General features: G+C 41.9%; 2 protein-coding genes across 4 annotated transcripts in view; one reads left to right on the forward strand and one right to left on the reverse strand.

The window, feature by feature from the left end:
• Nucleotides 1–45: 45 nt before the first annotated feature.
• sdhc (succinate dehydrogenase complex subunit C) lies at nt 46–18,133 on the forward strand. Its single transcript, XM_022240181.2, has 6 exons — nt 46–202; nt 6,068–6,124; nt 7,838–7,936; nt 13,382–13,443; nt 14,727–14,890; nt 16,224–18,133. Exons 1-6 carry the CDS (start codon nt 186–188, stop codon nt 16,326–16,328), a joined length of 504 nt encoding a protein of 167 aa, XP_022095873.1. The 5' UTR covers nt 46–185; the 3' UTR covers nt 16,329–18,133.
• Nucleotides 18,134–18,223: 90 nt separating this feature from the next.
• Nucleotides 18,224–23,597, reverse strand: part of LOC110982059 (uncharacterized) — a 38,376-nt gene continuing 33,002 nt past the window's right edge. For all 3 annotated transcript variants that reach the window (XM_022240202.2, XM_022240203.2, XM_022240201.2), the window contains exon 20: nt 18,224–22,986. In XM_022240202.2, coding sequence (XP_022095894.2) covers nt 22,292–22,986 — 695 coding nt within the window. In that variant the 3' untranslated portion in view covers nt 18,224–22,291. The remainder of the gene's footprint in view (nt 22,987–23,597) is intronic.

Genomic DNA, 23,597 nt, shown 5'->3' on the forward strand with positions numbered 1-23,597 from the left:
GTAAATGGCACCCTATAGTCAGTGTACCATTCTACCCGACGATTTCCGTCAAGTGTTGTCATTCTGTGAACCAAAGTTACCGGACAACGTATGTATGAACGCGACGCACCTCGGCCAGCTTGCATAAAGTCATGAAAGTTGGAAGCCCAGCGACTGTGTAACGAAACACTGAACCTTTTTGAAGGATGGCATGGAGATTAAGGCGAGTAAACCTCTGATTTAGTTCGGTAGCTTATTTACAAGCACTAAACAATCTGAATCATATTAGTTGGCAAAGCCAGGCCCTCCATCAGGAAATACCACACCAACTTGAGGTTTAGTTAGGGGCGTGCTACTAATTTTTTATAGTTATTCAGAAATATGTATGTGTAAAAGTGTGTGCCTAGAAACACAAGGAAATAATAACACTATAGTACTAAAAGTGTACCATAAGCCAAGCCCAACAAGTCTGGTAGGCTCCATGGTTGGAAAGAGCAGCTCCAGAGAGGTTCATACATGTCATAGAAAATAGAGGGATCCCAATAGTACAACATTTTTAGCATCGATCTGCGCACTTCCACATTTGAAAACTAGGCTGTATGTCTCAGCTTCAATTCTTAATATGATCAGACGATTGAGAGTAAGGAATCAAGACACAAAATACATAAGGTATGTTAAATTAAGACTTATCATGCTGCAAATTTTTGTGGAAGAATCTTTCATGATGAATCGACACGTACATGTAAAATCAAAAGAGAAAATAATGGCAATTTACCGCAAACTAACATACCTGCAATGGTCCTGTATCTTGTGCAGTGGGCGTGGTTTAAACTGGAGTGGCGTCACACAAACAGGATACTGTATGTACTGTGTGGACTCCGCAGGCATGCGCGACAAAGTTCAACACAGAGATCCTCGGTTTTGATGCGGATATGTGCAGATGGCGCTAATGTGAAATCCCTCTGTTGGTGTATCATGGGGGGCCCAGATTTCAAGGGGCCCTGTTTTTGCATCCTCACCTTCTGTGTTACGCTGCACAATGTAAACAACTTCGAGTGATGTAAAATACCTTTAGACTTGCTGAAGATCTTCTCTTCTCCCCGCTGAACGAGAAATTTGTATTAAAAGTTTAAGCTTTAGCGGTAAGTTGCACTCATAAATATCTATAGTTAATGCATTTAGGCCTAGTTTACAAGATACAAATTCTACATTGTGGGGTATTTAATATTCATAACAGTGTCTTTTGAAGTTTCAGATTACAGTGTTTCAAAGTTGCTGTTCGTGTATGACTGAAGTCACGTGAACCACTGACAACTGAGCATGCAGGGAGAAGTACAGACACTTAGAAAAAACATGTTCCTTATCATTTGCTCACTCCCTGGCAAATCGTTTTGCCTTCACATATGGAGGGATGAGTTGACATGTTGCAAAGCATATTAAACATATAAATTAATACTTATATGTTTCAAAGAACAGTAATTCAATGTAGGTTTTTTCTTTCATTTCATTCTTTCAACAAATATTAAAGTAAAGTGGCTGTGTGGGGCTTTTACAATTAGGCCAACAAAATAAAAAACTGGATTGACATTTTGAGAAAAAGAGATTATAATAAATATTCATAAGGCCCTTGATATTACAATCAACATGTGACATCCAACAGCAAAATACGGAAAGAATTCCATATACGAAGTTCACTTTTTAGGAGAAATTAATCCAAATTGTGTCGTAAAGGGGAATCAAACCTGCAATGAAGAGAACTGTTAGGTATAAAATACAGCAGTCTAACTGACCACGCCACACGAGCGCTTGTTGCCGGAGGAAGTCGATATGTTCCATATAAAGTTACGGTTGAATTAAGGAGAGGTCACGATGAGGTCAAGATTAATATTTAAAAAAATTAAATATTTATGGAACTGAATATGTAATTATTCACAAAATTTGTATAAATTAGAATATTTAAATATAAATAAATGTGGCTATCCGTTGTTAATATAAGTAGGTTGTGCCAAAGGAAATCAACTAGGTAAGGTACATGTCTGAGCACAATTGACTGTATGACGTGAGTTATCTCCGTCGTATTATGTAAACCAAGAGAGAAAGAACAAGTAGAAATGCAGTCGGCCGTACGAAAGAAGGAATTTCAGTCCAGTGCTGTATAAGAACTCAGGTGGAGTCTTGCTTCATCCATTAGCAATACATGCACTATGAGCGAGAATTGGAGTCTTACGCGCAATTGGTGAGAGAGGTGACTATCCACACCAGTGGAAGCGACCAGTACATGTGGCGCTGCCGACATGCAGGAGTAGACCACTTCAATCAAATCCTTAAGGATGTTATTCTCCTGTACAAGCCTCCCCTCACATTTTAGAGCGCAGATAGCCACACAATAATCTAAAGACAGGTTTCAGCTCCCTTTTCCCCTTCCCTCTGTATAAATATAGAAAAAAACTCCTCCAACTGACAAGCACTCTCTAAAACAAATTTGCCCCTTTTTTCCTTCTAAACAAATTGTCCAACTTACAAACTGTCTGTAAAAGAAATTGGGCCCATTTTTTCCTTCTAAACAAATTGTCCAACTTAAAAACTGTCTGTAAAAGAAATTGGGCCCATTTTTTCCTTCTAAACAAATTGTCCAACTTACAAACTGTCTGTAAAAGAAATTGGGCCCATTTTTTCCTTCTAACCAAATCCTCCAACTTAAAAATTGTCGCAAAACACGCACTATTTTCCCCCAAGTAAAAATTGTACATGTACAGTAGGGCACATTGCGCGGCGTTTCGTGAACTGTGTAGAGAGTCCATCCAGACAGATGACGGCCCTCTGCACTCCTCGTGTTGCGGATTCATGCATAAAATTACCTCAATGCTTGTGGCAGCCCAACCCCTGTTACACAATGGTTCTTTCCGGATATGATTCTGTTCATGTGCACACGTCGTGCGCATTCGCCATGTTCTTCAGAAGCAAAGATGGCCGCCTGTCGATGTAAACCTGGTCCATGTGTAGCTCCAAAAGTGTGCCCAAAACTCCACATTTCTGTCCTATGATGTTCAGCTCTTCAATGCCTATTGGAGTCGTCTTCATTCAGCGATCAAAGTAAGGATACTTTTGTAGTAATTACGCGATATTACAGTGAACTTCGTATATGGAATTCTTCCCCAAAATACTTGTTACTTTCTCATCTTGCTGAACATACATGTATGTACATGTACAAGCCTAGTGCTGCAGTCTGGAGCAAGTGTCTACAGGAACTACATTGTATTCACTATCAGTGCTTATGTAACCTGGAAAAATGGCACGCTTCAAATAAGGATAAAAATAAAAAAGAGACTCAAAGAAAATATAACACTTTGGAAACTCGCAAAAAAAATTACTTTCAAAAGGATAAAAGGGAGGAGTTACAAGAAATCTAAAAAAATTGGGATGCAGAAGCTGAAACTTGGTTTCAACAAAATCTTTTATTTCTTCTCAAAAAACTTTTTTTAAAGAGAGAAGTAATTACAGAACTAGAAAAAAGCAAAACGGGACCGTGTAGGACATGCAACCAAAAATCAGATTTAAAAATTTAGGCAAAGACTTGAAAATCAACCAAAACAATTCCGCAAGTACCGATAAAACTTAAAATGTAGAAGAAATATGAACAAAATTAATTTCAAATAAATTAGACCAGCCCTAGACCAAAGAAAACCACCACAAAATCAAGGTAAACCTTAACCAAACTAAAAACAAGACCAATCCAAAAAAACAAACAAACACAGCACTTAAGAAAAGTTACAGATCAATTCAACTCAAGTGTTAACTACCAAGTCCATTGCCAGGTCTGAGCTTTCAGGGCAGAACTTGTGTGGTAGTAAATAGGTGTGTTACTCCACCTGCTGCTGACCTGCTTACTGAGACATCATCAAGTAAACGATTTGGGAGGGGGGCCACAATGCAACTTTAGGATGGGTAGACTGGGGGGTGCTACTATTTTACAGTGCATGGACTTTTGCATCCAGTACAAAGAAAAATACTAAGTCAAATCCGCCCCTGCTACACTTACAAAAGCATTTTGGTGTGTTGTTGATGTAATGAACCAAAGAAACCTTGTGTGATTTCTCCACCTGAACTTAATCCAAGTCATGCTCCTGCACCAGAACACAACATCACTTCAGAGCACCACCACCTCCGATGATGACATCATGACTCAGAGATTGATGACAGTGACAAGTGCTGTGTTTTCCACTGATTTCGACTCATTGAACATGCAAACTCCATCAATTTAACATCATGGGCCAGTGTATGTTTGAAAACTACTGTGTTGATATAAGTGAGTGGAGTAGTGAGTTCAACTGAAAATGCATGTATTATGCGTGCAGGAATGCCGTCCAGCCCTCCAGAGGTCTTTTGTCAAATCTTGGCCATGACATTGTGAACTTCCCATGGGAAAACTTGGGCCCTACTAATCTTTCAGTGATTGGTTTAAAGATGGCCACGCTATTGAACAGCCAGCGGTCACTCATATCGTTTGTCCATGTTCAGAAGTGTTGTAAAAGACCCCAAAATGTTGGAAATTAATCCTGTACTCTTAATTTATGTGTCTTTGTGTAAAAGAAATAAATGACCTTTTTTTCTGCAAATTTTCCTAGAGACACAAATACTAGAGTTTGTGTCATGAGTCTCTCCCAAAAACTCAGAAGTTTTCGTGTCATCTAACAGTTTGCCATCTATCGTCTAACTCACCAGGTCACATCAGTTGAATGGTCTACATGTATGTTGTCAGCAGTATGGCAACCCCACCAATTACAATGTGGCTCCCATCTCTTTCTATTCAGTTTCCTTTCGCCCTCAAATGAAAGAAAAATTACTATTGGTTGTATGGTGTGTTGATGATGTTCACCAACTACAGCATGTCTCTTATTTCATACGTCATGTGGACAACATATTACATGCACTGGAAGCAGTTGTCGGGGTAGTAGAAATGTGTTTGTGAGGGAGGGAGTGCGGTGGCGTCAATGTGACCATAAAAATATTAATGTTTATCATGAAAAAAAATCATTTTAACTTCATTTGGGGGGGGGACTTGTTAAAGTTGATTCCTTTTTTGGGGGGGGATATTCTTTCTGAAAAACAACTGACTAAAATGCATGTGCACGTCCGTCTTATTGCACTTGCTCTGATCAGCCTATTATAACTCCCAGTCCCCTGTACAGTGGCACAAGGGGGTGTAGCCTCGATCATCCAGAGCTATTTTAGGGTAAATTTCGGTCCTCTCCCCTGCAAAAATTCATAATGCTCCACTTGTTAAAGTCCCATCTTTGCCCTCAGTAAAATGATCCCCCCGCCCCGGTAAAATTTGGGCAAAGCTGAAGAAATACTGTTGAGAAATCAACCAGAGGGCCTGAGAAAGTGGAGGAATGTCATTTGAAAAATGGTTGTCGACAAACTTGAGAACATTCAGTTTTTAGGAATTGAGTTTGATTTTAGTGGATAATTAAAAATATAATTGTTTAATCTACTAAAATTTTAAAAAAATCAGTCAAAATCAGAAGGATCCGAAAACTCTTTTTTTTTTTTTTTGTTTAGGAGGCCTCAGGGACTTCGGTTGCCCACAGCTGGGTCTCTGAATTCGGTTGACTTTACACTGTTTTCAATGGGGCTGGAGTTAGTGCAGTGCAGCCCCAGCAGCTTGAACACCACTTTTTGTACAATTTCTTGCGAGAGCAAACATGAGGTACCTACATGTATAGCTCTTGAAAATGCTCATATAGGAATTTTAGACCATGAGACCAATTGCAGCTATTTCTTGAATAGTCTAACATTTTTATTCACCAATCTTTCATTTCCACCTGACGAAAATCGCACCGTTCATGCCATTTTCGTTTACTACATTGCACATGCATTGGGTGGGCCAATGGCAAAGCTTGCTCCACATTTCGGCTCAACCATTTTCAGAGGCAGGAGGATGGTACTGGTATATTCTTCTTGTTCCGCGACCATCTTTACCATGTGACTTGTAAGCTGATACCACCAGGATGCGTGATATACGCTGTGCTTTGTTACTGTGACAGATTGCAAGATCTTAAAAGTCATTGTCACTTTGACATTTCAGGAATGTGTGCTGTAGCCAGCTATTGCTGAAGCGACTGACACCCTGTGTGACTAAGCAGTAAGTACATTGTACACACACACACGTTGCATTGTTGGAGTGTTCCTTTTGACAGTGTATGAGAATGCTTGTAAATGAGTTGAAACCAAGCATACTGGTTCACCAGACAGAATATTGTATTGGACAGTTAGAGAATCACTGGGACAGCTAGAAAGTAGTGAAATGTAAAAACATGAAATATAACTTTAACAATTGAGACCCCTCAAATGCAACCACAAAGTTTCAGAGGACTTTGCAGGGTTTAGGAAGGTATAGCCCCAGGCACTCGTATTTTATATGGGATGTTACGCACCTTGCCAGTTCAGTTACCAAGACTTAAATTCGCCATGGGAGCAGTGGAGGATTTGTTTGAGGTCTGTTTTTCACACAGATATGGATCGCAATCAGTGATCCAAAAGCTGGTTCACGCTATCCATTAGTGCTCTAGTGTCAGTGAACTTATTTAGGATCGCTTATCATGACAGAGATCCATGTGAAACAAATGCTGGATTTATGACACTTACAACCACAGATTCGTCAGGAGCTCATGCTGGTGTAATGTGCAGTATTTAAAATTAAGATCAGACTGTTGTAAGACTTGAATGTTTATACATGTATGCTTTTGTTCTGTTTCGCTTTCAACTGTACAATTTGTATAGTATCCAGTGTTCTTTGAAGTCAATAATGTTAGTATGAATTCTGAAAATACATGTACATGTACATGTGTACTAGTGCTACATGTACATTATGGTCTGTTGTACCTCTGTCTTGGAACTGTCCACTCATTGGCCCAGAATTATTACATGACAGGGCAATATATTTGCATATCACACTCACCATGAGACGTTTCATTCTGGCAATTGCACATGCATGTTCATGCGCAAGAGACAGAAGAGCTTCAAGAAGTTAGAGAGCGGCCGTTGTCACTCATTTAGTCAGTTTTGCATGGTACCAATGATATGTCATGTGCATAGTTACCAGAAATTCAATCAGTGGTCGCGCTGATATAACAGACTCATTCCTGTCCCTGGAGCATACTGGTATAAGGTACCACTAACCAGACTACATGAAGTGAACGTGTACTCACTGATGCCCACACTGCTTTCACATTAAGGTTTACGCAATTAAAGAAAGGGAGACGATATCATTTACATATACATCTATTATGTTAATTATACAGTTTGACAGTAGGGCTATCGTCTTTGCAACGTCTGAAATTCATAGCTCATTTCTTTGGATAAATCCCGCAGCCTCAACATAGTTAAGACACAGGTGTGACCAAAGAAAATTTTGACCACTGTGATGTACAGTAGGATATGAGCTTTTGAACACGCGAGGGATGCATAGTGCCCCGAGGCAAAGCCGAGGGTGCTATGTATGCTCAGGGGTGTTCAAAATGTCATCTCACATCACAGCAGTCAACACTATTACTGTATTTACTGGTAGAAAAGAACTTTCAAAAGTCATGCAGATACATGTATGTAATTGCATACATGTACTGTACATCCACATCCTCATTTCAGTGGATTCTTTCTAAATGTGATTTAGTCGATGGTAATTGTGAAAGGTTAGTCAAAAAGTGCCCTAAATACAAGACTAGCATTAGGAGATGCAGTCACATGTGCACATTTTTAATCAAAAATCGGTTTCTTTTGTCTGAGAATCTATGTTTGCAATGCTCTATCTTTCCCTTATACATGTAAGCATTTCATCTACCTGTTTTTTTTCTTCCAGTGTTTCTTCTGTGAGCACTTGGAAAGAAGAACAAAACAAATTCTTGAAGAAAAATGAGAAATTGAATCGTCCAGTGTCACCACACATCACCATTTACAGGTACATGTAACAATATTTTTTTCTTTTTTTTTTTGTTTTGAGAGAAATTGCCCACAAGTCATGCCCCATCCATAGTTTCGCCAATCAAATATTACAGCAACTACTGGGCTAATCATGATAGCCTCATTTAAACATTTTTTTTGCAATTAAGTGGAGTAATAATTATTGCAGGGAAAGATAATTACAGTTTGTAGCAGTCTGATGACTTTTTGGCTTTTACCCTTTATGCATTGATCAGCAGACCTTATCTCAAAACGGCATGCTGCTAAGAGATACCACTAAATGAGCGCAGAAGTAAATAAACTGTCCTGATAAGTGACAATAAGGAAGCCCAGGACATACATGTAGCTTTATTTGCAGGGGTCCTTCCCCCCCCCTGGACCAACCGTAGTAGCTAAGTAACACACACTCACTGCCCTCCCCCAACCAACCATAGTAGCTAAGTAACACACACTCACTGCCCTCCCCAACCAACCATAGTAGCTAAGTAACACACACTCACTGCGCTCCCCCAACCAACCATAGTAGCTAAGTAACACACACTCACCGCCCTCCCCGCGGAGCGACCATAGTAGCTAAGTAACACACACTCACTGCCCTCCCCCCGGACCAACCATAGTAGCTCAGTAACACACACTCACTGCCCTCCCCCCGGACCAACCATAGTAGCTAAGTAACACACACTCACTGCCCTCCCCCCGGACCAACCATAGTAGCTAAGTAACACACACTCACTGCCCTCCCCCCTGACCAACCCTAGTAGCTGAGTAACACACACTCACTGCCCCCCCCCCGGCCCAACCATAGCAGCTAAGTAACACACACTCACTGCCCTCCCCCCTGACCAACCATAGTAGCTAAGTAACACACACTCACCGCCCTCCCCCGGACCAACCATAGTAGCTGAGTAACACACACTCACTGCCCTCCCCCCGGACCAACCATAGTAGCTAAGAGACACACACTCACTGCCCTCCCCCCTGACCAACCATAGTAGCTAAGTAACACACACTCACCGCCCTCCCCCGGACCAACCATAGTAGCTAAGTAACACACACTCACCGCCCTCCCCCCGGACCGACCATAGTAGCTAAGTAACACACACTCACCGCCCTCCCCCAACCAACCATAGTAGCTAAGTAACACACACTCACTGCCCTCCCCCTGGACCAACCATAGTAGCTAAGTAACACACACTCACTGCCCTCCCCCAACCAACCATAGTAGCTAAGTAACACACACTCACTGCCCTCCCCCCGGACCAACCATAGTAGCTAAGTAACACACACTCACTGCCCTCCCCCAACCAACCATAGTAGCTCAGTAACACACACTCACTGCCCTCCCCCCGGACCGACCATAGTAGCTAATTAACACACACTCACTGCCCTCCCCCCGGACCAACCATAGTAGCTCAGTAACACACACTCACTGCCCTCCCCCCGGACCAACCATAGTAGCTAAGTAACACACACTCACTGCCCTCCCCCCTGACCAACCATAGTAGCTGAGTAACACACACTCACTGCCCTCCCCCCTGACCAACCATAGTAGCTAAGTAACACACACTCACCACCCTCCCCCGGACCAACCATAGTAGCTAAGTAACACACACTCACTGCCCTCCCCCCGGACCAACCATAGTAGCTGAGTAACACACACTCACTGCCCTCCCCCCGGACCGACCATAGTAGCTAAGTAACACACACTCACTGCCCTCCCCCCGCACCAACCACAGTAGCTAACTAACACACACTCACTCCCCTCCCCCCGACCAACCATAGTAGCTAAGTAACACACACTCACTGCCCTCCCCCCGGACCACCCATAGTAGCTGAGTAACACACACTCACTGCCCTCCCCCCTGACCGACCATAGTGGCTAAGTACCACACCCTCACTGCCCTCCCCCCGGACCAACCATGGTAGCTAAGTAACACACCCTCACCGCCCACCCCCTGACCAACCATAGTAGCTGAGTAACACACACTCACTGCCCTCCCCCCTGACCAACCATAGTAGCTAAGTAACACACACTCACCACCCTCCCCCGGACCAACCATAGTAGCTAAGTAACACACACTCACTGCCCTCCCCCCGACCAACCATAGTAGCTAAGTAACACACACTCACTGCCCTCCCCCAACCAACCATAGTAGCTAAGTAACACACACTCACTGCCCTCCCCCCGGACCGACCATAGTAGCTAAGTAACACACACTCACTGCCCTCCCCCCGGACCAACCATAGTAGCTAAGTAACACACACTCACTGCCCTCCCCCCGGACCGACCATAGTAGCTAAGTAACACACACTCACCGCCCTCCCCCAACCAACCATAGTAGCTAAGTAACACACACTCACTGCCCTCCCCCCGGACCAACCATAGAAGCTAAGTAACACACACTCACCGCCCTCCCCCCCTGACCAACCATAGTAGCTAAGTAACACACACTCACTGCCCTCCCCCCCCCAACCATAGTAGCTAAGTAACACACACTCACCGCCCCCCCCCGCCCAACCATAGTAGCTAAGTAACACACACTCACTGCCCTCCCCCCGGACCGACCATAGTAGCTGAGTAACACACACTCACTGCCCTCCCCCCGGATCGACCATAGTAGCTAAGTAACACACACTCTCTGCCCTCCCCCCGGACCAACCATAGTAGCTAAGTAACACACACTCACCGCCCTCCCCCCCTGACCAACCATAGTAGCTAAGTAACACACACTCACTGCCCTCCCGCTGGACCGACCATAGTAGCTGAGTAACACACACTCACTGCCCTCCCCCAACCAACCATAGTAGCTAAGTAACACACACTCCCACCCCTCCCCCCACCAACCATAGTAGCTAAGTAACACACACTCACCGCCCTCCCCCCGACCAACCATAGTAGCTAAGTAACACACACTCACTGCCCTCCCCCAACCAACCATAGTAGCTGAGTAACACACACTCACTGCCCTCCCCCCGGACCGACCATAGTAGCTAAGTAACACACACTCACTGCCCTCCCCCAACCAACCATAGTAGCTAAGTAACACACACTCACTGCCCTCCCCCAACCAACCATAGTAGCTAAGTAACACACACTCACTGCCCTCCCCCCGGACCGACCATAGTAGCTAAGTAACACACACTCACTGCCCTCCCCCCACCAACCATAGTAGCTAAGTAACACACACTCACTGCCCTCCCCCCGGACCGACCATAGTAGCTAAGTAACACACACTCACTGCCCTCCCCCCGGACCAACCATAGTAGCTAAGTAACACACACTCACTGCCCTCCCCCCGGACCGACCATAGTAGCTAAGTAACACACACTCACCGCCCTCCCCCAACCAACCATAGTAGCTAAGTAACACACACTCACTGCCCTCCCCCGGACCAACCATAGAAGCTAAGTAACACACACTCACCGCCCTCCCCCCCTGACCAACCATAGTAGCTAAGTAACACACACTCACTCCCCTCCCCCAACCAACCATAGAAGCCCAGTAACACACACTCACCCCCCTCCCCCGACCAACCATAGTAGCTAACTAACACACACTCACTGCCCTCCCCCCGGACCGACCATAGTAGCTGAGTAACACACACTCACTGCCCTCCCCCCGGATCGACCATAGTAGCTCAGTAACACACACTCACTGCCCTCCCCCCGGACCAACCATAGTAGCTAAGTAACACACACTCACCGCCCTCCCCCCCTGACCAACCATAGTAGCTAAGTAACACACACTCACTGCCCTCCCCCCCGACCGACCATAGTAGCTGAGTAACACACACTCACTGCCCTCCCCCAACCAACCATAGTAGCTAAGTAACACACACTCACTGCCCTCCCCCAACCAACCATAGTAGCTAAGTAACACACACTCACCGCCCTCCCCCCCTGACCAACCATAGTAGCTAAGTAACACACACTCACTGCCCTCCCCCAACCAACCATAGTAGCTAAGTAACACACACTCACCGCCCTCCCCCCCTGACCAACCATAGTAGCTAAGTAACACACACTCACTGCCCTCCCCCCGGACCGACCATAGTAGCTGAGTAACACACACTCACTGCCCTCCCCCAACCAACCATAGTAGCTAAGTAACACACACTCACTGCCCTCCCCCAACCAACCATAGTAGCTAAGTAACACACACTCACTGCCCTCCCCCAACCAACCATAGTAGCTAAGTAACACACACTCACTGCCCTCCCCCAACCAACCATAGTAGCTAAGTAACACACACTCACTGCCCTCCCCCCGGACCGACCATAGTAGCTAAGTAACACACACTCACTGCCCTCTCCCAACCGACCATAGTAGCTGAGTAACACACACTCACTGCCCTCCCCCAACCAACCATAGTAGCTAAGTAACACACACTCACTGCCCTCCCCCTGACCCAACCATAGTAGCTAAGTAACACACACTCACTGCCCTCCCCCCTGACCAACCATAGTAGCTAAGTAACACACACTCACTGCCCTCCCCCCTGACCAACCATAGTAGCTAAGTAACACACACTCACTGCCCTCCCCCCTGACCAACCATAGCAGCTAAGTAACACACACTCACTGCCCTCCCCCAACCAACCATAGTAGCTCAGTAACACACACTCACCGCCCTCCCCCCGGACCAACCATAGTAGCTAAGTAACACACACTCACTGCCCTCCCCCAACCAACCATAGTAGCTCAGTAACACACACTCACTGCCCTCCCCCCGGACCAACCATAGTAGCTAAGTAACACACACTCACTGCCCTTCCCCAACCAACCATAGTAGCTAAGTAACACACACTCACTGCCCTCCCCCAACCAACCATAGTAGCTAAGTAACACACACTCACTGCCCTCCCCCAACCAACCATAGTAGCTCAGTAACACACACTCACTGCCCTCCCCCCCGGACCAACCATAGTAGCTAAGTAACACACACTCACTGCCCTCCCCCAACCAACCATAGTAGCTAAGTAACACACACTCACTGCCCTCCCCCAACCAACCATAGTAGCTAAGTAACACACACTCACCGCCCTCCCCCCTGACCAACCATAGTAGCTAAGTAACACACACTCACCGCCCTCCCCCCCAACCAACCATAGTAGCTAAGTAACACACACTCACTGCCCTCCCCCAACCAACCATAGTAGCTAAGTAACACACACTCACCGCCCTCCCCCGACCAACCATAGTAGCTAAGTAACACACACTCACCATCGTAGATGCAACCACTCACTGAAGGTAGCAAGGGTCAAACAGGACACATACATGTAGGTTCCAATTGTATTAGTATTCAGTGGTTTATTACTCATTGTCTTGAGGGGAATGCCAAGAATCTATCCAGTGAGTCAAAATCCTAGGAGAGCTCTTCCTCGATTATACATGGATGTTCTGAAAAAAAAAAGAGAGTTTATATTACTTTTTTTCTCTGCCAGGTTTCCATTGCCTGCACTGCTGTCAGGTTCACATCGTTTCACAGGACTTGGAGTTTATGCTGGTAAGCATACACCACGCAGTATGCTCGTATGTGGTTTGTGAGCATGTTCACATGTGGGTATTTGCTTATCCCAACAGCTTTTACAGAGCACTAGGAAGGGCACATACCCCTTCAGTATTATGTGTAGGACACACGTGTGTTACGAAGCCTTGTGGGTAACTTGCAACAATTCTGGCTTTTTTCATTTGTGGGAAAACAAAATCAGGCTTTCTGTCTCTTTGAAGATCAGAAAAGTAAAGCATTTTCTTTCGTTTTCAGCAAATGGGAAAATTGTCACTTAAGAATCTCTGTTAAACATTGTACATGCATGTCCTCAGTGTGGAAGATGTGTTCAAGGGCACCCACCCAGTGAATTGGTTTCTGCATATGTATGCTTCGCATTCACACACAAAATTGATATTCAAGTGTAACTCATAAACTGAATGGTGAGAATATACAGTCCTTAAGTGTTGCTACCTGGTGTAGTAACGTATATGTGTGTTGTGTGCATGTACAGTGTATATTGCATGTACATATATACTGCCATGCAGAATTTATGGAACCACGTGACAAAATTCTGGGAGACTTTCATGTTGGAAATTGTAAATTTGTCATAAATGTGAGAAAATGAGAAGTTAAGAAGTTTGAAATGAGAAGTTTGAAAGCATTCAATTCAGATGTTAGAAATAAGTTCAGCTTGAGCAAACAGGGAGGGCTAGGAAATCTGAAATTTGTTGGCATGGTCACCGTGGTCGCAGAAATATCATGTCATCATTTTGTCAGCTGAACTATTGAAGCACTGGTGCCATATAAGCTGGCAGGTTTTACGATTTTGCACCAGTCGTACGATAACAGGTCACTGAGGTCAGGAAGTGAAACTGTCTGCCTATTTTGAGGAGAACTTTAATGGGTGAAACAACCTCGTTTCATTTGTAAGAGTTGATACTTTTATGTGAATAATACATTGTATTTGGTTTTCGTAAGGCCGTTATTTTTCTCAGTTTATATGTACACGCAGTACATGTACATGTATACCCTCAGTTGCACATTTAATTTTTGCAAGTATGGAAACCGTATTCAGACTCAGTTTACTTGATTTCACCAACATTCATAAGTTTATCTTGAATTCATAATATATAGCTGTATTTTGATGGAGAAATTTCATCATACTTTCTCAGGAAATTAGCCAATGTCAGTGCCATGTGACATCATGGGACAAATGAAATACAGGGCACGCATGCCATCAATTGAAACCTTGAATGTTCCAATAAAACTGTACTGATCACACCATCCTTTTGTTGCAGGACTTGCTGTCTTTGGGCTTAGTGCAAACTTTCTTCCTGGTGGTTTTGAATCCAGTCTTGCGATTGTCAAGTCATGGTCATATGGAGCAGCACTTTTGTTCCTGACTAAATTGTATGTTGTCTGGCCATTCTGTTATCACTACATGAATGGAATACGACATATGGTGAGTTAACAAATATACATTGGCATCTATTACATTAAATGTACCTTTACATTGAAGAGTATTTTTTAGACATGATCAAGACCTAATGTTTAAAAGTAATCTTTTGGCCTTAACTGAACCCAAGCCGTTGCTGTAGTTTCCACTTGAAGGTTGTAGAGGATTTGAAGTGATGGTGGCATGTAGAGCCAGTCACTTTTTCTTTACATTGTGTGCATTGGGTTTGATGTTCCATGAAGATTGGTGTACAGAGAATATGCCGTTGGACTCACTTATAGTTGAAGATTTTTGAGGATTAATAACCCCTAACCCCCTTCCCCGTATTTCTAGCAAATAACCTGAATCCTGCAGAAGCCTCCAATACTGAATTGTTAAAAGGCCCATTAACTGAATCTTCCAAAATTCTCCAGTGTGGTTTTTAACCATTGTTATACCAAACCATGAAATGACAAGAATGTCTCAGTTTGACATTTAAAAAACAAAGATGTAGCTTCAGAAAATAACTGATATTTTGAAGTGTCTTTGCACATTATGCTAACACTTTAATAAACAAAACACATTGACCACACCACTGTGGAAAATTGCCCAATCCGCTGACGACTGTAATTCACCGGCTGTCTTTTGCCGAATGCAGTGGGGTCACTTTCAGGGTCTCACCCTGCTTGTGCAGTACAGAGCCAGTCATAAGTCACTGTCCTGGGCCACTGTGTAAATACTGGAATGTCTGATTTGCATTTCATGCATTTGGGGGTGTCTGATTTCCCGGTAATTGTAAGGGTGAATTTCTGAAGGTCAGTGTGCTAAAGCTCCGTGGAGAATTGTGCATACATGTACATGTACATGTAGCCTGACAAGTGCAAAATTATGAGGTACATATACATGTGTATACAAATAACCTGAATCCTCCGAAACCATCTTTTAGCACAAGTCCCTAGTAACCTGAATCCTCCAAAATCATCTTTTAATACGTCTCCAGTAACCTGAATCCTCCCAAATTCTCATGTTTCCATTGAGCCTAGTAACCTTGATCCTCCATATTCCTGTTGGGGCAAAAAACCCTAGTAACCTCAATTCTGCAAAGTCCTCCAATGCTTCAACTTCCAAGTAACCTCAGTCCTCCAAATTTCTGCATTTTGCAAAGAGGAACTAGGAGAACTTGGGAAGGTTAGGGTTTAAAAGCAGTGGCTAGTTTTGACTATGCCTTCATGGTTTTCTTTCAGGACTGTTCTTGCAGTAAAAGAATTACAGAAAGTAAATTTCTTTTGATAAGTGGTTAACTCTCTATGAAATTTGAAATATGTCCTTGATTTTTTAATTTGAAAACATTTTTTTGTAGATCTGGGATACTGGCCGAGGTATGGACATGAAATCAATGTACACAACTGGCTATGCCGTGCTGTGCTCATCTATAGCTGTTGCCCTTGCACTTGCACTCTGGTAATTCTTTGATCAACACATGTAACATAGTAAGATGCAATGTAGAGGCTGCTATGTGTACATGTAGATTTCATAGTTATGCTTTCTCGTTGAATGTGTCAACAAAGATGGCTGTCCGTAAGTGCAGTATACTTTCATCATTTGTGTTTCAGTGTTTTCTTCAGTTAAAGCAGACAATTGCATGATTTTGAAAAAAATTATAAGGAAGTTTAATTGCTGTGGGTTTCTCAGAAATGTGCTCTTTTATTTTTTTATATGAGTCACTTTTCATGAAAGTAATAAACACCGCTTGAACATGTACACATTGCATGTGTCCCATGTTCAAGTGTATGAAAAGGAAACTGAAACATTTGATAAAGTGATATGGGTTGATTTAGGCCGTTGTGATATATGCCCAACTGTGTTCTCAACATCATCACATTTTTATCACTTTCCATAACAATTATTTCCTTTTTCATTTTGACATTTATTACTGAGGAATGGAGAGGAAATTAAACAAAAAGGATACTTTGAGAAAAGAATTTCAAAATATCAAAAAGTTAATGACAACACTTTGGCGTGTGTATTGTTTTTGTTGTATTAAAAAAAATGATTCTTTGGTTTTTTTATGGCTCTTTCCTCCATGATGGTGTTTTTGATGCATGTAAAATTTCATTTGCATTTGAATTAGATGGCATTGGTAATAGTGAGAAAAGAATCAGTAAAGGCCGATTCATATTTCAGGGAAATGTGAAAGCAAAGCGAATTTGCCATCACAAAAAATTTGCAGCAAAATTTTGCTTGAGTAGAAATATGTTCAACTTTGCTAATTTATAATATGCATTTTTGATCCGATGTCACAAATTCACATTGATTTTCGCTTTCAGGCATAGTATGAATCGGCCTTTAGAAAGGTCCTATCTGTAGGACACAGAAAATGATCGTACATGTAGGTTAGCCAGAAGATTTTAGTTTGATCTGTACAGGTGACATTGCACATTTTGTGAAATACCGTGAACTTGTATCAAGACGTTTGAAATGGTGATGCCTTTATGTAATGCTTAATGATTCAAAGATGCATATTCCTGGTATGTAACGGACTGGCCAAATGGTGAATCACATTGTACAGTATATAAGAGCACAGTAGTCCAAAGATAGACATGTATTAAACTCCCCCCAGAGTAGCCCACAGACAAAGGCAGATATCCAGCTTCATTGAAGTACAGGAATACTGTGGAGCACACAGATATGGGGAAAAGAAGTGCAGGGAGAAACTGGTATGAAAGTATCGAGTGTCAGGACAGTTCCAAATGAAGATTTTAGAGACACTTTTTGGGTTTGGTTTGTGTCTTTGCATGTTGTTTTTCATTGAAATGAAAAATGATGTGAAGTGTAGAAGACAGCTGTTAACTTTGATAGCAGCATAGAGGGACTAGGTCCTTTGCTGATGCTTTTACTGGACTTTAATATAAACTTACATGGATCCCGTGCGATCTATGCACATGTAAATAACTGCTGGAGTTTCTAGTTTGAGCAGATGACATACCGTATACTGTACATGTACATGGCCTACATGTGCGGTGATGTCAATAGTAGCCATGGGAATGTGCATACAAGAATCATTGTGATTCTTTTACAAACATGCTTGCATGTTTATGCATTTATACAATATGCTTAACCTTCAAAACTTTATTGACTGCCACATGATGACGTGTTCTCTGTAGCCATGGATGAGGTGTTTGTCTTGTTATGAAAACTTGTTTAGAACTGCATTTTATAAATGTAATGAATTAAAGACACATGTAATTGAATAAAATGTCAAAGATTGAATTGTTGAGTCACAACTCTTCCTTCCTTTGCCATTATTGTAAAATGAAAGCAATTCTTAATACAGGTATTAGACACACGTACATTCCTCAATCTGTTTCTACTTCTCATTTTTATTGAGCATACATGTACATTGTACATTTTGGCTGCATTGCTAAATATGTCAGTAAAACTATTTAAGAAATAAATTATGCACTGGTTTAGCTTGATCTCATACAAATTTGTAAGTTCGCAAGGTATCCTCACTAGGCATAATAGAGATTGGCTGGACAGTTTCCCACAGACAGTAATTACTCAAGATTCAGGTGGACTGTCCTAGTGATGACACAGGAAAAGTAATGGAGCTTAAAACCCCATGACGTCAGAATGTGAAACCGACTTTCCATTTGGAAAGTACAAGGTGACCGACTACTAAAGGCATATACAATTTTTACCATGTATTTTTTGTGGATGTGGTGCAGCTCCCAATCCAGTTTGAGTGTACATAACATACTTGTCATTGAGCTTAAAAGTTTTCACTCATTAAAGTTTTCAACACAAAATTTGTGGTGAACAAGTGTGCGAACATGCAGCAAAGCCAAATGCTATACATATTTATACAAACTTGTGTGGGTAATTAGTGTTTGTGGATTTGGAGAAACTAAAAAAAAAATCAGATCGCATATTTCATCAAAAGTTTGACTTGCCATAAGATAGCGGGTATTTACAGATCTCATCACTTCAATCATACAGTCTGCCATATATCTATACATTTATGATACAGGGATGCATGTACATTAACCATATTTATGTTTGGAATTAAAGATTTTTATATTTACAAGCAGGCAAAAAATGAATGTATGGTTACAATTTGCAGTGTATGTCTTGCTCTTGTTTGAGCATAATGTGGCTTCAAACATAAGTTTACACAAATAATACAAAGGTTTGTAAACTAACATTCTTGGGCACAGACAAATTAGAAAAACTGTGGAGATTGTTGATTGTGATGTACTCATCAGGCACTGAGGTTATGACCCCTTCCCATCTACAAGTGCCAACTCTGGCAAGATGCTTGTGACCCTGCCCTCCATCTACAAGTGACCCCTCCCCATCTACAAGTGCCTACTCTGGCAAGATGCTCGAGATCTTATGAGAATTCAGTGGAAGGATCACTGATACATCAATGAAGATGTGTGATAAATCCACAATGGTTTAGTACATACATGTAATACCTCTGAACAGTTTGCCTGTGCTTAGAGTTTTAGTTTACATCAACATAACACAGCCAAATGTGGACATTTATGTTAACAATGTGATAGTTGTGGTTACTTTGGAGTGCAGCTACATGTAGCCATATAGGTGCTAGTAACTCTGCAGAACTGTGCAGTAAAATGCACTACTAAACATGTATACATGTATATGTTGCTTGGGACATTCTTCCATGTACCTTACCAGTGTGAAGATGCTGCTCATTTGAGGACATCCAAATGGCAATAAGTTGTGCACCTGAGTGTTTCAGCCATGCTGACATTGTGATTTTTCCTTGATTCTTGTAAGCCTTATATTGTCAGCTGCAGTTTTGCCAATGTCAGCAATACACTGAACACTGGATAAAAACAATGCTGTATATAAAACATGACACTGTTTGGCACCAACCACCTTCAGAACCAAAAGGGGAACTACATTTGTTAAATCTGAATTTTACAGACAGAAACCTCATTAAGTTTCATGGATCCCAAACATCTTGTGTCTAATAACATTTATCAATGTGTGTCACAATGTGGCCTAGATGATCTGAACTCGCCGATTAAGCAATTGAAATCCCTTTAAAAGTACATGTATTATTCACTCTTGAGAAGGTGGGTCATGATGATATCTGTGGTAGGATCTGAACTACAACTAAAGGAAGTCATATTTGCACTTGGGCAAGCTAGGATATAAAGACTTTGAAGTAGCTAACCAAGTCAAGTGTAATCATTTCCAGTCCAGTTTTGTCTGCTATTTTAATCTTGTCCTGCTCAGTGGTTCTGTTTGTTTTGATTAAACTAATAACCCTCCCCCATCCCACATCCACTTCAGTAAGGTGTTTCCATGCCTTAGTTATTTTGTTTTCATTTATTTAATGTTTTTTTTTTGGGGGGGGTAAATGTTACCCTAAAGTCAGGTCAGACTTGATTTTCATATCATGCAACCAGGCCAAAAGGTTACATTTCAATACATGCACTTAGTATGTAAAATCCAATATCTGCTGAAATCTACATATTTGCTTTTTGGGCCAGCATACACAGTTAAAAATTCTACCCTCGTAAGTGCTTTGCATTCTGAAAAGGTGCACAAAAGTATGAAAGGCATTGGAAATAAAAACCAGAAAAAGGCATTTCCGGGTGTGCTTTCAATTTAACTGAGTGGTTTAACATATGGTTTTCAAAATGTATGCACAAAGATTGCATTTTTAAGCTAGGCCTCAAATCGGGCTCTACACGGCCTATAATGCTGACTGGGAACTGATGTAACATTTCACAGTAAAATCTGTCATATAGACTACAACAGCACAGGAACATTGCTCATTAATGTAAGATTGGCATTCACATGGAGAACCCAACTTTAACCAGAATACTTTGACCGTGGATACAAACAACTGTAAAACTGGTACTCCTGAATCAGTAATACTACATTCTTTTGTCTAAAAAATGACACTGCAGTCAATTTCCAAGATGATCTGTTAAAAGCTATTTCTTAGATTCTCTGTACATGTAACTTACAAAACTACTAATAAAACATACATGTATATGAGACGATAGAAAGTAATTATTTCACAAATTAGTTGGCTGTATAATTCTCATACAACATTCAGGGATCTAAAAGAGCATTTTGGACAGCAAACTTCTTCAGTCCTTTGCACAATCCTTTTTACTTCTCTAATGCACATCTTTAACAAATTAACAGTCCAAAGAACATTTATCATGCAACCATCAACGGTACAAATTCAAATAAAATTCTCCCACTGACAAATTAATGAGTCTGTTCCATCCAATTAGCAGATACAACCCACAGCTTCATGCATTTGTCTCAAAGAAAAAAAACGGAAAAAGAAATGCCAGAACTAGTGTCAAGGAATACTTTTTTCTATTAACGATGCATTCGTGCAAATTATGTAATTTATCTTAAGCTACATGTATATTAAATGTAACCTTACAATTTGAACAGATTTCGAATATTTTCACAATAAACTAACATTACTGTGGAGCTATGTACCTTATAAATAATCACTTTACTTTTGAAGGTTTTGGGTTTGGGTGAGGGCCACTTAAACATATCGCTGAAGTAGACTAAACCTATATACATGTACATGTATTTGTAAAATGTATATCTTTGGTAAAATAACAATTCCAAAAAGTTTGACTTCACGTGTTGAAAATATGCAAGGACACTTTGTTTTATAATGAGTTTCACTATGTTATGTTTTCTTTTGTTGCATTTCAAAACGAAGCTTTAGCCTTTCAATGATTTTTACACAGTAATGCTTTGAAAAATGGACTCACAGGAGGAGAATATGTTTGCTAATGGTAAAGACTAACCCTCTGAAGTTTATCTCTGAAACCCAAGTATTACTGCTTCAGCATCAGCAATTGGCTGTGCGCACTCATGATGCTGTTTCTTCACTATCTATGTATCCTTTTGGGTTTGCCTGTATCTTTCATCAAATCGGATAACTAAGGCCGTGAATGAAAAATATGTGGAACACCCTAACTATATCACCATAGTGGGTCAGCTTATCATTTCCAAATGGGCAGTATAGTTGGGCAAATTTCTTGCAAAAACAACCCGAATTTCAGTTTGCCATTAATCAGTTTTGCCCAAAAATTACCATGAATTAGGATTTACAATATGCTGAAGTTGCTGTATACACGTTTTCAATCAAAACTTTAGCATGATTAAGTTAAGTACACAAAGCAGCTCTTTTTGCATCTTGACAGGATTATTACATCATAAAACTTTGCTATACTACAAATCAAGCTATAAGCAATAAGCACATGTACATGCACCTCTTCAGCTACTTCATACGTTACATTGTCTTATATTGTGGACAAAACATCAACAATGTAACTCCACAACCCTACTCATTGTGCTGGGAAAAGTTAGCTTGATCACCTAATGGTAACGAACACAGGTCTGTATTGATCACAAATGTTGAAGACTACAGCTAGATACCGCAGCAGCACTTACTGCACTGCTTACAGTCCCATCAACACTGCTTACTACCTGACTAGTCTCCATATTACCCACCTGGCCCAATACATGACTACTGCAAAGGGCTCTGCTCCCAGTCATCATCTGTGCCCCAGACTGGGATAAAGGTGACACGGGAGTAGATGGATAGATGAAACAAGCCCGCTGTGGGCTGCCTGTATTTGGCAGACTGGACACTGTCTGGAGTCCTGGTGAGCTAGCACTGGGGATAGTCCGAGATAGAGGGGACTTGGCAGGTGGGGTGTAATGGAATTTTGTATATGTGCCTTTGGGTGAGTTTAACCATTGTGCTTTATCATGAGGGGAAGCTGGGGGTGGTGGGGTTAGGGTCAGTTTAGCTGTCATGCTTGTATCTGTACTGACCATAGATGTTAATGTTAGCTTGCTCTTAGCTGATGAGGCTATAGTCTTGCTGGTTGCTTTGTAGCTAGATTGCAGTCGGTTTGCACTAGTACCAGGTAACTTGGCTGACTGAGGACCTCCAGGTGACATGTTACCCTCTTCCATCTCATCCTCCCTGGAGTGCTGCATGATCTTTTGTCGAACCTCTCTGATTTTCAGCTGCAGGATGGATTTGGAAGGGAAAATGTCTTGATGCTGGGTCTGGAAAGCTGACGTTGCAGCAGCTGCAATGGAAATACCAACATAAATTAGTCCGTTTAGCGTGAAACAAGAGCACTACAAACACAAAAATTCAAACCCTGATTTCGTGTGACAGCTTTTATAGTAAAAGTCCACATTCTGGCCTGAATGTACAGTGGCATTTTCAAATGGAATATTTATGGTATATGCATTCTGTGAATGAGATAAGGCATTCTGTGTACAAAATGATGACATCCTGTGAGCTGACACACTTACGGTATGTGGATACACTAGTTAACCCCTTGACGACGGGAATTTCTTCCCGAAAGCGGACTCCAACAATTCCAGCCTCGCTTGGCCACGAAGGCCACCTGCCAAACTGCAAATTCTTGGTTTGTGGCCCTGCATGCTCTGCATGCTTTGAATTACACGGTGAAAAGGCCGATTGTTCGGTGGCATGGGGCTCTACTCACCCTTCCACATTCCCCTTGCCTTTTCTCAAAGTGAGGACTATTGTGAAGCTGGTGATTCTGATGCAAAGTCGGTCTTTTCATTTCTGGGTTATGCACATAGACCAATTACCATATATACAAGAGCCACGGTCTGCTTTCTTTCGCCGTGTTCGCTCGAGCGTGGGCCGAGAATAATAGCTGAA

The sequence above is a fragment of the Acanthaster planci genome, linkage group LG10, assembly GCF_054643075.1.
Source record: "Acanthaster planci isolate LZ-2023a linkage group LG10, COTS_SCS, whole genome shotgun sequence".
Taxonomy (NCBI): Eukaryota; Metazoa; Echinodermata; class Asteroidea; order Valvatida; family Acanthasteridae; genus Acanthaster; species Acanthaster planci.